This window comes from Podarcis bocagei, assembly GCF_964188305.1.
Source record: "Podarcis bocagei genome assembly, chromosome: 10".
Classification (NCBI taxonomy): Eukaryota; Metazoa; Chordata; class Lepidosauria; order Squamata; family Lacertidae; genus Podarcis; species Podarcis bocagei.
In genome coordinates, this window is record NC_138135.1 from 77656320 (window position 1) to 77670912 (window position 14593).

Consider the following 14593-nt stretch of genomic DNA (forward strand, 5'->3'; position numbering starts at 1 on the left):
AAAAAATGAGATCAGGTTAGTCTGACATGACTTATTTTTCAGAAATCCATGCTGACTATTGGTGATCACAGCATTCCTTTCTAGGTGCTCACAGACTGTTTGCTTAATGATCTGCTCCAGAATCTTCCCTGCTATTGATGTCAGACTGACTGGGCGGTAATTATTTGGGTCCTCTCTTTTCCCCTTTTTGAAAATAGGGACAACATTTGCCCTCCTCCAGTCTGCCGGGACTTCGCCTGTTCTCCAGGATTTCTCGAAGATGAATGCCAGTGGTTCTGAGATCACATCTGCCAGTTCTTTTAATACTCTTGGATGCAGTTCATCTGGCCCTGGAGACTTGAATACATCTAAACTAGCCAAATATTCTTGTACTGTCTCCTTAGTTATTCTGGGCTGTGTTTCCTTTGCTGAATCATTTGCTCCAAATTCTTCAGGTCGGGCATTGTTTTCTTTATCGGAGAAGACTGAGGCAAAGAAGGCATTGAGGAGTTCAGCCCTTTCTGTGTCCCCTGTTTGCATTTCACCATCTTCTCCTCTGAGTGACCCCACTGTTTCTTTGTTCTTCCTTTTGCTACGAACATACCCATAAAAGCCTTTTTTGTTGCTTTTAACCTCTCTAGCAAGCCTGAGTTCATTCTGTGCTTTAGCTTTTCTGACTTTGTGTCTACACGTGCTGGCTATTTGTTTGAATTCCTCTTTGGTGGTTTCCCCCCTTTTCCATTTTTTGTACACATCCTTTTTTAATCTTAATTCAGTTAAAAGTTCTTTAGATAGCCACCCTGGCTTCTTTAGGCACCTTCCATGTTTCCGTCTCATTGGTATTGCTTGACATTGTGCTTTTACTATCTCCCTCTTAACAAACTCCCAGCCATCATGAACTCCCTTTCCTTTTAGTATTGCTGTCCATGGGATCTCACCCAGCACTTCCCTAAGTTTTATGAAGTCAGCTTTCTTAAAGTCAAGAAATTGAGTCCTAGTATGCTTGGCTGCTCCTTTCCGCTGTATAGTAAACTTCAGAAGAGCATGATCACTCGCGCCTAATGATCCTTCCACTTCTACCCCACTAACCAGGTCATCAACATTGGTTAGGACCAGATCTAAAATGGCTGTTCCTCTTGTTGCTTCTCCCACTTTCTGGACAATGAAGTTGTCTGCAAGGCCAGTGAGGAATCTGTTTGACCTTATGCTCTTGGCTGAGTTTGACGTCCAACAAATATCCGGGTAATTGAAGTCCCCCATTACTACTATCTCCCTTCCTTTTGCATGCTTGGCCATCTGTTCCAGGAAGGCATCATCTATGTCCTCCGTTTGGCTTGGGGATCTATAGTAAACTCCCACAATGAGGTCTCTGTTATTCTTCTCTCCCTTAATTTTGACCCAAATGCTCTCACTTTGGCTTTGAGGTTCTAAATCTTGGATCTCTTCACAGGTATACACATCCCTGACATATAACGCCACTCCTCCTCCTTTCTTGTCTGGTCTGTTTCTCTGAAATAGATTGTATCCCCCCATTATTACATTCCAATCGTGGGACTTATCCCACCAGGTTTCAGTGATGCCTATTATGTCATATTTAGTTTGCTGTACCAAGAGCTCAAGCTCATCTTGTTTATTTCCCATGCTTTGCGCATTAGTGTACAGACATTGAAGTCCATTAATCATTCCCCCGTGTCTCTTATTTAAGGATTTTTTCCTCCCACCACTAGGTCCGTGTGCTGTTTGCTCCATTTGGTCTATGACATTTGGATGATCATCTTCATTAATTGATAGACTCCTACCTTCAGGAGCACTGTCTCCCTCCCCCACATTAGTCAGTTTAAAGCCCTCCTGATGAGGTTTCTGAGATTTTTGGCAAAAACATTCCTCCCAACCGTTGTGAGGTGCAGCCCATCACTTGCCAGAAGTCCATCTTCAAGAAACTGCAGTCCGTGATCTAAGAATCCAAACCGTTCCTGTTTACACCATTTGCGAAGCCAGCTGTTCACTTCCACTATTTTCCCCTCTCTCCCTGGGCCACGTCGTTCAACTGGGAGGACAGACGAGATGACAATTTGTGCATTTAGTTGCTTCAATTTCCTGCCGAGAGCCTCGTAGTCTCTTTTGATCTTCTGGAGGCTATTGCTTGCAGTGTCATTGGTTCCCACATGAACCAAGAGGAAGGGGTATTTGTCAGTGGGTTTTATGATTCCTTGCAGTCGTTCAGTTACATCTTGGATCTTCGCCCCGGGGAGACAGCACACTTCCCGAGACATCTTGTCAGGCCCACAGATCACTGCTTCTGTTCCCCTCAGTAGGGAATCCCCTATCACCACTACACGCCTCCTCTTGGGTTTGGTCGGGGTTGCCCTGTGCCCTTTATTTCAATATTTTCTGTAATATTACCATTTATTATCAGGTTTGCCTTAGAATCATAGAATCATAGAGTTGGAAGAGACCACAAGGGCCATCGAGTCCAACCCCCTGCCAAGCAGGAAACACCATCAGAGCACTCCTGACATATGGTTGTCAAGCCTCTGCTTAAAGACCTCCAAAGTAGGAGGTAGCCTTCTGTCGGTGGTAGATCGTTTCTATTGCCCTTTCAAATTTTTCTCCTAGTTTCATTAATTTGTTTCTTCATGAAGCACCAGGAGATGTTGAATGCTTTTTCTGCATCAATGCTACCTGTTTGTCGCTTTTAAATTCTAAATATTTCAATATATCAACAATATTTCTGGTATTGTTTTGGATCTGCCTCCCAGGTAGGAATCCTGCTTGATTTGGGTGGATGATTTCTTTTAGCATTTCTTTCAATCTATTTGCTAATATTGTAGCAAAGAGTTTATAATCACTATTTAATAGTGATATTGGTCTATTATTTGCTACTAATTCTGGATCACCTCCTTGTTTTGGTAATAACATTACATATGGTCCAGTCCAGGAATCTGGTATTTTCCCTTTCTTTAAGATGTCATTCATTATTTCTTTCAAAGGTGTTGCCAATATATCTTCTACTTTCTTATATAACTCAGCTGGTATACCTTCAGGGCCTGGCATTTTCCCTGGTTTGGCTTTCTTTATTACATTTTTAACTTCCATCATTGATACCAGGGAATTTAACATCTTTATTTTTTCTTCTGTGGTATTTGGAATTTTGTGTTGAATGAAATACTGCTCTATCTCATCTATGTTCTGTATCTCTTTCTTATATAAATTTTCATAATGAAATTTTATATAAATTTTCATAATAATTTGCAAAGCTCTGAATAATCATTTGTGGGTCTTCTGTTACTTTTTCTCCTATCTTCAATCTGTTAATTAATTTTTCGTTCTGCCTTTTTTTCAACTGCCAGGCTAGGAGCTTACCGTATTTTTCGCCCCATAGGACGCACCTAGTTTTTTGGGGGGGAAATAAAGGGGGGGAAAATTATCCCCCCCCAGGTGCGCTGTGCTAAGCCCGAAGCTTGGGGCATGCGCTCAGCACGCCCCAAGCTTCTGGGTGCCGGCAAGGTCTCCGCTAGCCGTGGGAGAGCCCCGCGGCTCTCCCGGGGGCTCCCTTGCAGCGCGCGGCAAGGTCAGCGCGCCCCAAGCTTCTGGGTGCCAGCAAGGTCTCCACTAGCCATGGGAGAGCCGCGCGACTTCGTGCGGCTCTCCCAGGGCTAGCGGATCGCTGCGCTAATCCCGAAGCTTGGGGCGTGCAGAGCTCAGCGCGCCCCAAGCTTCTGGGTGCCGGCAAGGTCTCCGCTAGTCGTGGGAGAGCTGGGTCTCCCACGGCTAGCGGATAGCTTCCTGAAGCCTGGAGAGTGAGAGGGGTCGGTGCGCACCGACCCCCCCCTTGCTCTCCAGGCTTCAGCAAAAGCCTGCATTCGCCCCATAGGACGCACACACATTTCCCCTTCATTTTTGGAGGGGGGAAAGTGCGTCTTATAGGGCGAAAAATACGGTACTTGGTTTATTGGCAAATTCAAAATTGCATTATTTCAAAGTTCTTAAATTCCATTCCATTTCTTGTTCTATCATAGTTGTATAATCTGATTGTAATAATCTAATTTCCAGTCTTCCCTTTTCATTCTTTGGATTCTTGTTAAGTTCTTTTTCTTTTTTATTTAATTCTTCTAATAATTTTACCTTTTCTTCTTCTCTTTTCTTCATAGAAATAGTTTTGCTGAATAAAGTATCCCCTGATCACTGCCTTACCTGTATCCCAGACCACATTTCTATCTATACTTTTATCCTAATTGAATTCAAAAAAAATCCTCCATCTTTTTTTGTTACTTGTAATAAATTTTCATCATTTAATAATGATTCATTTAATCTCCATCTTTTTCTTCCAATTTTCCCAATTCCTTTTAAACTTAGAAATACTGAATTGTGGTCCGATATAGTTTTTGGCAGAATCTGTATCTTATCTATTCTCCCAAGCAGCTCTTTAGATGAGCCAAATGGCATCTATTCTACTGGCGGATTTATTTGGTTCTGAAAAATATAGTCCTTCTCCCCCCCCCTCTTTCCTATTGTTCTGTCCACCTCAGGGTTTGTGTATTCCAGCAACCTTTTTTCTAGTTTTTTAAAGAATTCTACTTTTTTTTTCATTGGGAGCATATATTCCAACTAGAATAATTACTTCCCCTTGGTTTTTAATTCTAATTATTATTATTATTCCGTTGGAGTCTTTATGTAGCAATTCTGGTTCAAGGCTTGGTTTAACATAGATTACTATTCCCCCTTTTTTTACTTGATCTGATGAGATAAATGCAGATCCCAAGTTCGGATTTATCAAGACTCTCCTGTGATTTCTATTTACTTGTGTTTCTTGTGGATGTATGATATCGTCTTTCCCCCATCAATATGTGTTCTATCTTGATTCTCGTTTTCTTTCCATTTAATCCATTTACATTCTATGATAATAATGTTAGATTCATATTTTATTTGTTAAAACAAAGAGTGATTACAATAAGAAAATATTTGTGTACAGCAATTTTTTTGAGATTTCTATTCACTTTCAGAGTTTTGTTCCAGAACCACAGATTTATGACTGGAGTTACCATCTGTTCTTTGTCTTTCTCCTCCTAACTCCCTTCCAATATTTCCTCCAGAAAATACTGGTGCCCTCGATTGTTTCTATCTTTCTCCTTTTCCCTTTAAAATTGATGGAAATTCCTTCCGGAAATTCCTACTTAAAAAATATAGATTTTGCTTTGAGTGCTTTGGTTAGAAACTGGAATTTATCTCTTTTTTTAAATAGATATGGCTGCCACATAGTTTTTTCGAACTGGTAGAAAATATGGATATAAAAGACGCATAGAGATTTAAACATTTAACAGAAAGGGACTATACTTATATATAATATGGTCAATTCTGTTCCTTCCCCCAGTACGTCCCTCAGTAAATTAGGTAATTCAGTTTAATATTCCCCGCTTCCAATTTCCACACAAATTTGGTCTCTTTTACAGATATTTTATGAATTCATCACTTTTTAAATCTCTCTCTCCTCCCCCTTATTATCTTCTAAGGTATATGAATTTCCAATAGAAATTGCCTAAGGTGTGCAAATTCAGCAGAAATACAAATTTATAAGAACAGCAGCAAACAAAATAAGCTAAAAACCTTGGTAAATTTAAAAGGCAGATTACAAATCCTATATAATGTCCCATTGTAATTCAAGCAGTGGTTCTTATTAATTTTACAGTACAGGTGTTGAATACAATCTTGACCTGGAGCTAGACTAATAGGATGACAAGGTCAATTATCTTTTGAAACCCTTTTGCTATGCAGAGAAGCAGTGTTTGGTGAATTTTGTTTAGAGAGTAGACTGTATTTGTTGCAAGTTGTTTATTGCAGTAAATACATAAATTGGAAAGAAGTTTCTAGTTACAGTCTAACTCATTGGTTGTCAACCAGTGTGCTGTGGCACCCTAGGGGGACTTGAGGAATGTTCAGGGGAGCTGGGGGGGGGCGGTTGTCCTTTCATTAACTTGCAGCCCATAACTTCCTGCGTTATCTCTCTTTCTCTTTCTCTCCAAAGAACATTCATGGGAGCGGGCAGCCCATTATCTTCCGGCATCTCTCTCTCCTGCCCACCCCCCAGCGGCCATCCTTAGAATCATAGAATCATAGAATCATAGAATCATAGAGTTGGAAGAGACCACAAGGGCCATCGAGTCCAACCCCCTGCCAAGCAGGAAACACCATCAGAGCACTCCTGACATATGGTTGTCAAGCCTCTGCTTAAAGACCTCCAAAGTAGGAGACTCCACCACACTCCTTGGCAGCAAATTCCACTGTCGAACAGCTCCTTCCTCAAGTCCTTCCTCAAGTCCTCCTCCTTGCTGCCTCCCAGACACGTTCCAGATTCCGAGTCTCTCTCCCCCCGCTCCCCACTGCTCTCCTTCCATGAGCTCAGGGCAACTAGAGCCCAAGGTTTGCCTTAATTTGTGTTCCTGACTACAGATTGGGTTGCCCTTGCCTGTCATGAACGTGCAGCTAAGGGAGAAATTGCTGATGTCTTGTTATGATGTCTGATGCTTCTAAGAGGCGCTGAAGCCTGCGGACTGAAGACTCGGCGGGTGCCTTAAGCGCCCCCCCTGATCCACGAAGAGCCTTTTTAAAGGCTGCGGAGAGGATACGGAGGGCGGCGTGGCACTGAGAGTCGATCGCTACCTCGGCGGAGCGAAGCCGCGAGCCATGACTGGAGAGCGCTGACTTTCTTCCTTGAAATTTGGACTGAAAACAACAACCCGTGAGTAAGACGGAATTGGATTTTAAGAATATTATCCCGCGAATTTGAGACGACCGGGGGGTGTGCTAAAAGGAAGTCTGCACCCCCCCTTCTTGCAGACGATCTGAAGCAACGATATAAGAGCTAAGCTGGAGTGCCTACCCTTTGTGGGGTGAGTTGAAAAAGACATTAACTTCCAAGATTTGGTAAAGAAATTTTGAACTGGAGAGTGGAGTGTTGGAAGCTTTCTTTTTGTTGTAAACAACCCCCCCCCCTCCCGGGCCCGGGAGCGCCCTGCTTTTGAGCTTGTGGAAGAGGTGCGGAGTTTGACAGCTGTCAAAGCTGTCAAACGGACAGTTCAATTGGAAAAATCGTTATTTAAGATCCCTCTGGACTAAAATGAGATACAATTGAGTTAAAATTGTTGGAAACAAAGAAATAATAACAAGTTGGAGGATTGTTGGAGAAAGATTACCAAGTAACCAGATTCCCTCTAGGGGGAAGTCTGTGAAACTACAATGGCTGTGGATGGAAAGTTACTAGTGGAAATCGAAAGAATGTTTCATCTGGTGGGAGTCTTGCAAGAGCAGAGTTTGGCTATGAATAAACAACTTATGACCTTGACTTCCGGAACAAGCAGCTCTGCTGAATGTATTGACGACCTGGATGAGAAAGAATCCACAGCTGAATTCGAAATGATATCTAAAGAAGTGGAAGAGACTAAACAAGAAAAAGAGAAAGCAAAGTTGGGAAGCACCTACCAGAAGCTGCCATCTGTGGAATATAAACAAGGAGACCTTTGGATTACATTCACCACAAACCTGCGAAAGATGCAGAAGATGAAGGAGGAGGCCCCGGGAGCTTATGGAATACAGGAACTTAAAATAAAGAAATATGATGGGGGCCTCCACTTTGACTTTGACTCTGAAGAGGCAGACTTTGTGGAAATTTTCCAGCAGCTACTTCCAAATGTACTTGTGGGAAGAGAATATGGTTGGATGGTGACAGAATTTTATCGAGATTCGATGACCGACATAAAGGATTACCAACAAGACCAGCGGAGAGGGACTGACAGAGACTTGAAAGCCTCGGACGTGAGGAACCCAGGCTAAGAACTGATACTTTGGACATGTATTGGGAAGGGACGAAAACCGGGGATGGGAGGGAGGGAAGAATAGAATTGTAAAAATACTCAAGACTTTGGGGTTTAGTTAATATGACTTTCATTTAAGACAAATTGGGAAATCAATGGAAGAGAACTGGAGTCCAACTTAGGAAAAATTTATTTTTCTTTATAGAAGAGGTAACTTTAAGATGATTAAGAAGAGAAATACCAATTTGCTGACACAATTTTGGGAATTGGGATGCATGAAGGGGGGTGGGGGGAAGTCAGGGAATAAGGTTAGGAAAGTAAGATTTTCTGAAATTGTACATGTTCTTGTCTTTTGTCTTTTTTGTGTGTATATGTCTCTATAAAAGGTGAAAAACCAATAAAAATTTCTAATACAGAAATGCTATTGGGTGACAGAGAGGTGGGACTACTCGACACCTACTTTGCCTCTGTCTTCACCCAAAAGGAAAGCAATGCCCAACCTGATGATAAGAAAATAAATGATGTAAGGAGGGAACTGCTGCCCGTAATAGGAAAAAAGGTAGTAAAGGGATACCTAGTTACTTTAAATGAATTCCAGTCTCAAGGGCCTGATGAACTGCATCCAGGGGGTACTAAAGGAACTTGCAGATGTAATAATAATAATAATAATAATAATAATAATAATAATAATAATAATAGCATCTTAAAAAGCAGAGACATCACCTTGCCAACAAAGGTCTGTATAGTTAAAGCTATGGTTTTCCCAGTAGTGATGTATGGAAGTGAGAGCTGGACCATAAAGAAGGCTGATTGCCAAAGAATTGATGCTTTTGGAGGAGACTCTTGAGAGTCCCATGGACTGCAAGAAGATCAAACCTATCCATTCTGAAGGAAATCAGTCCTGAGGGCTCACTGGAAGGACAGATCGTGAAGCTGAGGCTCCAAGACTTTGGCCACCTCATGAGAAGAGAAGACTCCTTGGAAAAGACCCTGATGTTGGGAAAGATGGAGGGCACAAAGAGAAGGGGACGACAGAGGACAAGATGGTTGGATAGTGTTCTCGAAGCTACCAGCATGAGTTTGACCAAAGTGCGGGAGGCAGTGGAAGACAGGAGTGCCTGGCGTGCTCTGGTCCAGGGGGTCACAAAGAGTCGGACACGACTAAATGACTAAAGAACAACATGCAGTTCCTTCAATCCATGAAGTGACACTTTCTGCATACCACAGTCACCAACCAACAATAAGCAGCCCAGAGAAAAGCCACATAGTTTGCAAACTTTGCATGAAAGGACCAGAATATGGGTTCAGATTCAGAATTCATTAAAAAATCAAAAATCTAGGCTGCATGATATCCTGGGCAGATAAGTGCTCTCTGTATAGCTTATGTCTTGCACACATCAGCCCTTAGATATCGCATCAGATTCTTGGTCACCTGGGATACTGTAACAATTTCCAGTTAGTTCGTTTGGTTGTGCTCAAATCATAAACCAGTCCTTTTCCTTTGAGGAGTGTAAAATGGAAATGCTAATCATGACTTATCTCACAGGACTGTTTTAAGGAGGACCATGAAGGAGCACATGTACAAAACCCTTATTCATTGTTTACATTCCAGTGCGCTCTTTATTTACTTACTTAAATCCCACTGAGCTCAACGGTGCTTAAAGCATCCCTCCCTCTGAAGTCGGGTCTGTTTGTGATGCAAGTCTTTCACCATTTTGAATTTTCTCTCGCCCAGTTGCTGATGGAGCAATGGACAGCAAAAACAACTGACTTTTTTTTTTAGTATTGTTATAAAAAGGTAAAGGTACCCCTGCCCGTACGGGCCAGTCGTGACCGACTCTAGGGTTGCACGCTCATCTCGCTCAAGAGGCTGGGAGCCGGCGCTGTCTGAAGACACTTCCGGGTCACGTGGCCAGCGTGACTAAGCTGCATCTGGTGAGCCAGCACCAGCGCAGCACACGGAAACGCCGTTTACCTTCCCGCTAGAAAGCGGTCCCTATTTATCTACTTGCACTTAGGGGTGCTTTCGAACTGCTAGGTAGGCAGGAGCTGGGACCGAACAATGGGAGCTCAACCTGCCGCGGGGATTCGAACCGCCGACCTTTCGATCGGCAGGTCCTAGGCTCTGTGGTTTAAACCACAGCGCCACCCGCATCCCTTAGTATTGTTATAGATTTGGTCTAAACCTACGTGCAGAGGATGGCTACTAAGATGATCAAGGGCCTGGAAGCCAAGCCTTAGAAGGAATGGTTTAGCTGGGTATCTTTAGTTTGATAAGGAGGAGATGGAGAGGAGATAGGTGATGAACAATAGTGTCTTGCAGTAAATAAAAAAGAACCACGCAGAGTCAAAGATCCACAGCAAAAGCAAAACTTTACTGAGGCAAAAACTTTGTTCCGTGCAATGTACAAGGAGTAAAAAAGCAAAGAGAGAGCAAAGAGAGATAAAGCAGCTCACTGAGCCCAGGAATTTATCTCTCCTGGCTCCACATGACCCTGAGTTAGTCAAAACAATTTGAACCTTCCAGTTTCTTCCAGCGCTTTCTAGTTTCTGCCCTCACATACCTTAGTCACGACAATAGGATACCCAACTCCAAATATCTCAAGGGCTGTCACATGGAGGAGGGAGAAAGAAAGGTTGTTTTCTCCTGTTCTTGAGGGTGGGACCTGGACCCTTGGCTTCAAGTTACAAGAATGGAGATACTGACTAAAGATCAGGAAAACCTTTTTTGACAGCAATGGCTGTTCAACCGTGGAATAGACTCTCACAAGTGGTGGTTGACTCTTCTTTGGAGATTTCTAAGCAGAGGCTAGAAGGCCATCTGTCTAATATGATCTAGTTGAGATTCCTGCAGTGCAGGGGGTTGGACTAGATAACCCTCAGGCTTCCAGCTCTACAATTCTATGATTTGCTACTGTTCAAAAGCAGCAGTACCACCCACCCACTGATAAAATGGTTGTCCAGTGTGGAGGGCACTAACTGGCAGCACAGCCAGGTCAGACTACTGAAGGACCTTTCTGAGTCTTTGGGGCCCTCAGCCAGTATCCAACTTGGTCAATAGCTGGTGCCATCCCTGAGAGAATACTGAGCTAGACCAGCCAAACATCTGACTTGGTGTAATGCAGCTTCTTATTCCTACCTCACTACTGGTATTAGAATTTAACATTTGCCTTTCCACATGTTCCTCAGAACCAGATCTTGTCCTTTCACTACACATTAACCACTTTACCACCTGATTAAAATGAATAAAAAGTAATTGGCCTTTAGTATTCAGTCTTCAGTAGAATCCAGTCTACTTTCCCTTTATCCTGCCAATAATATATACCCTCAACACATAATTAATTTTTCCTCAAAGGTGCTTCCAGCCAACTTTTCTGACTTTGCCTGCTCCTTCAGATAATTAATCTATTGCATTTCCAAATGCTTTTCAAAGGATCACAGAACTTGGAGTAAGTCCTTGAGGAATCCAATACAGTCAAACAACTGTCAAACAATTAGGTCCAGTCATGGCTGACTCTGGGGTTGCGGCGCTCTTCTCGCTTTATTGGCTGAGGGAGCTGGCATACAGCTTCCGGGTCATGTGGCCAGCATGACTAAGCCGCTTCTGGCGAACCAGAGCAGCGCACGGAAATGCCGTTTACCTTCCCGCACTTTGACTTCTACTTGCACTTTGGTGTGCTTTCGAACTGCTAGGTTGGCAGGACCGAGCGACGGGAGCTCACCCCATCGCGGGGATTCGAACCGCCGACCTTCCGATCGGCAAGTCCTAGGCTCTGTGGTTTAACCCACAGCGCCACCCGCATCCCTCAAACAACTGTAACAGCCCTCAAAAACTTGGTTCAGAAATCCTAGCTAATGAAAATCAGTGGAGCTACACCATTATTCAACAATTGTTGGTAGATCTGTCCTCTGTTGGTGTGGAGAGCTGGTTTTGATCTGCTATAGAAAAATAACATCTCCACCTTTTTAGAAAGCATTCTCAAGAACAGATGCGAGGCTCATGCTGGTCCTGATTTAGACATATGAAAGAAGGAAGAAATGCCAAATGGAGAACAGTTTCCACTAGAGGCCCTTTCCCCTCCACTGTTTAATCTACTGTGTATCCTCCATGCTATGTTGGATGATAAGTCTGTCTTTAGCTGAAGGTGGCACTTCAGGGAGCAACAGACACCCTGGGCCTTTATTAAGGGTTTAATCCAGAGCTTTCCAAACTGTTTCATACTTCTCCTGGGGCTCAAAAGGGGTTAGTTTAACCTCCGGTTTGCTAGTAAAACTGAATACTGTGTCATGAAATGATGCATGTCTAAAAAATGTGTCACCAACATTAAACGTTTGGAAAGCTCTGGGTTAATCCAACATGTTAAACAGTTGGATAGTTAAACTATGGAACTCACCCCCACAGGAGGCAGTGATGGCCATCAACTTGGAGAGCTTTAAAACAGAATTAGGCAAATCCATTGAGAATTAGGCTGTCCATGGCTGGTAGTCATGATGGAGGTTGGGCTCTGCCTCCACCAACTGTGGAGCCAATGCTCTTGGAGGCAGCAATGCTTCTGAATGCCAGAAGCTCTTGTGCTCAGGTGGCATCCTGCAGGCATCTGGGTGGACACGGTGAGAACAGGATGCTAGGTTAGGTGGCCTGATCCAGCAGGCTCTTATGTTCTTCAGCTTTAACCAGACCCAAGGGGGCACAAGGCATTCTGTCCCCTCCCCTGAGGCAAAGTCGCACTTGCTGCCCAGTGCCACCCCACGCATTGACTTTCAGGCCAGGGCTCCCACCCAACAACTTGGAAGGAGGACCCCAGGGAGCACAGGGTCCTTCCAGACGGAGGCACCGTGGTTGAGAGGGCATCAGGATTTAAAGTTTAGTAAACTGCTTGACTTTATAATAAGTGTTTAGTACTAGAGCAGTCAACAGCGGCAGGATAACCCCTCCCCCCAAACCCCCAAAATATTTGGGGGAGGTGCACAGAGGGCTTGAGGTGGAGAAGAGGGGCTGGCGGCACCATTGCGCAAGTGCAAACAAATAGACATCATTACTGACTTGGTCAGCTGTGGAAGGGAACACACAAAACATTTATTGTCTAAATGACCAAAGTACAAGATGGATATGAAGTACTGAAGTAATTAATATGTACTGAAAACACTGTACTGAAAACAAAATGTGATTTTTCCCTTATGTAAGATATTAAAGGAGAAGAAAAAACAGAGTTGGAGAATTTTGTATATATGGCTGTCTATTTTCAATATGTATTACTGCCACCCAATCTCCAAGTTATGTGAGATTCCAGGGGTCCCAGGCGCGCTTGCCAGGGTCTGTATTCCTTTTGGGGACAATGAGGCACAACAGAGACGGCGGTGTCTTTATGATATAGTTACACATATATACAACCTGTGTCTAGGTGGAGAGAGTTCATAGCATTGACAGCCCAAGAAGGTCCTGTTCCTCCCATTGCTGTCGCCTCAGATTCCAAGAAACCTCAAACATCATGTCTGAACTTCTCTGCCGCATAAAACAGACTGCCCGCCTTGTGTTCAGTCCCCCCTCCCAGCTTACAAAAGGGAACACTTTTTCCTGTTCGCTTACCTCCTTGCCCACTGCAATTCTGGAAGCTTCCCCCTCCCAACTATAGAATGGTCTTTTGCTGTTTACCCAGTGCTCAGGGCAGTCCAGCAGAGAGTCTTCCTTCTTGATGGCTTACCGACTCTGCCTTTGTTTCATAATAGCCCATCCCCAGGCAATTCCTTGGTCAGGAAAACAAGCCTAGCCTATTTTTTTACATTGCTAAATCCATTGATTAAACACCAACATTTACTAAAGCCAGGAATTATGAGGTTTGCTTAACTTCTAACCCCTTTAATGAATCCACAGATTTTAGGGGAGCCTTGCCCTCAACTTATAACAATATGTTTTCTTTGTATTCACTGTTGTTCATGTTTATAATAATTTAAATCCCTTTTGCGCCTCCATTTTAACGGATAACTTAAGTGGCTATTTTAAACAGCAGGTCTGCATGAGGGAGGGACACAACTATTCATATATTACTAGGAAAGTTTTGAGAGAAGCTGAGTCACTAACTTCCCAGCAATAAAACCTCAAAATGGAGCACTAAGTGCTGACTCCACCAAACATACGTCATGGATTGCAGCAGCTGTTCTAAAGATATCTAAAGGGGGTGTAGAGGAGAGATTTAAAATGGATGTGTCCTAACTAAAAGGCATACTCAGATTCTGAGAAGCAAGCAGATGCAAAGCATAAATGAAGTTGTGATCTCACTGAGTGTGTACTTTTGTGGGTTTGTATCCACAGATCACATGTTACATTGTCAGTTATGTTGTTGAGGGCTTGGGGCTTCCTCTACAGATAAGGCACCCAATAGCTCTGGCCTTTTCAACACCATTTGAGCTGTTTACAAAGTGGAAAGCTTTTCTGGAGTTGGGGTGCTTCCAGATAGGTATTTATTGTGGGGTGGGTGCTCCCTGCCCATGCAAGTTTTCTGCAGTGTTGACACAATATCATTAGAATGCCAACCTGTAATCCCCCTACCACTTAGTCCAGATTTACCCTTTACATGCAAATTCCAGTAAGTTAACAACAACAAACTGTTGCCAACAACTTGTTTGTGATAGCTGAGTAATTCATTTGCAAATTAAGCCCCAGTCTCGAAGCACACCAACTTTGAGAACTGTAGTCCTACTTCTTTCACTTGTAAACACACAGTTTCATTAAAGGACAGATCATGGACTGCATCCAAATGTAGTCATATTTTTGTACACCTTTTATCTTAACACATGCACTTTTGTGC

General features: G+C 43.2%; 1 protein-coding gene across 10 annotated transcripts in view; it reads right to left on the minus strand.

The window, feature by feature from the left end:
• The window catches only part of LMNTD1 (lamin tail domain containing 1), a 221479-nt gene that overhangs the window by 43058 nt on the left and 163828 nt on the right, over positions 1-14593 (minus strand). Inside the window, exon 11 of one of the 10 annotated variants that reach the window (XM_081210722.1) lies at positions 12182-12385. The exons of the other annotated variants lie outside the window; for them this stretch is intronic. Coding sequence (XP_081066848.1) covers positions 12221-12385 — 165 coding nt within the window. The 3' untranslated portion in view covers positions 12182-12220. The remainder of the gene's footprint in view (positions 1-12181; positions 12386-14593) is intronic. 10 annotated transcript variants of the gene reach the window in all.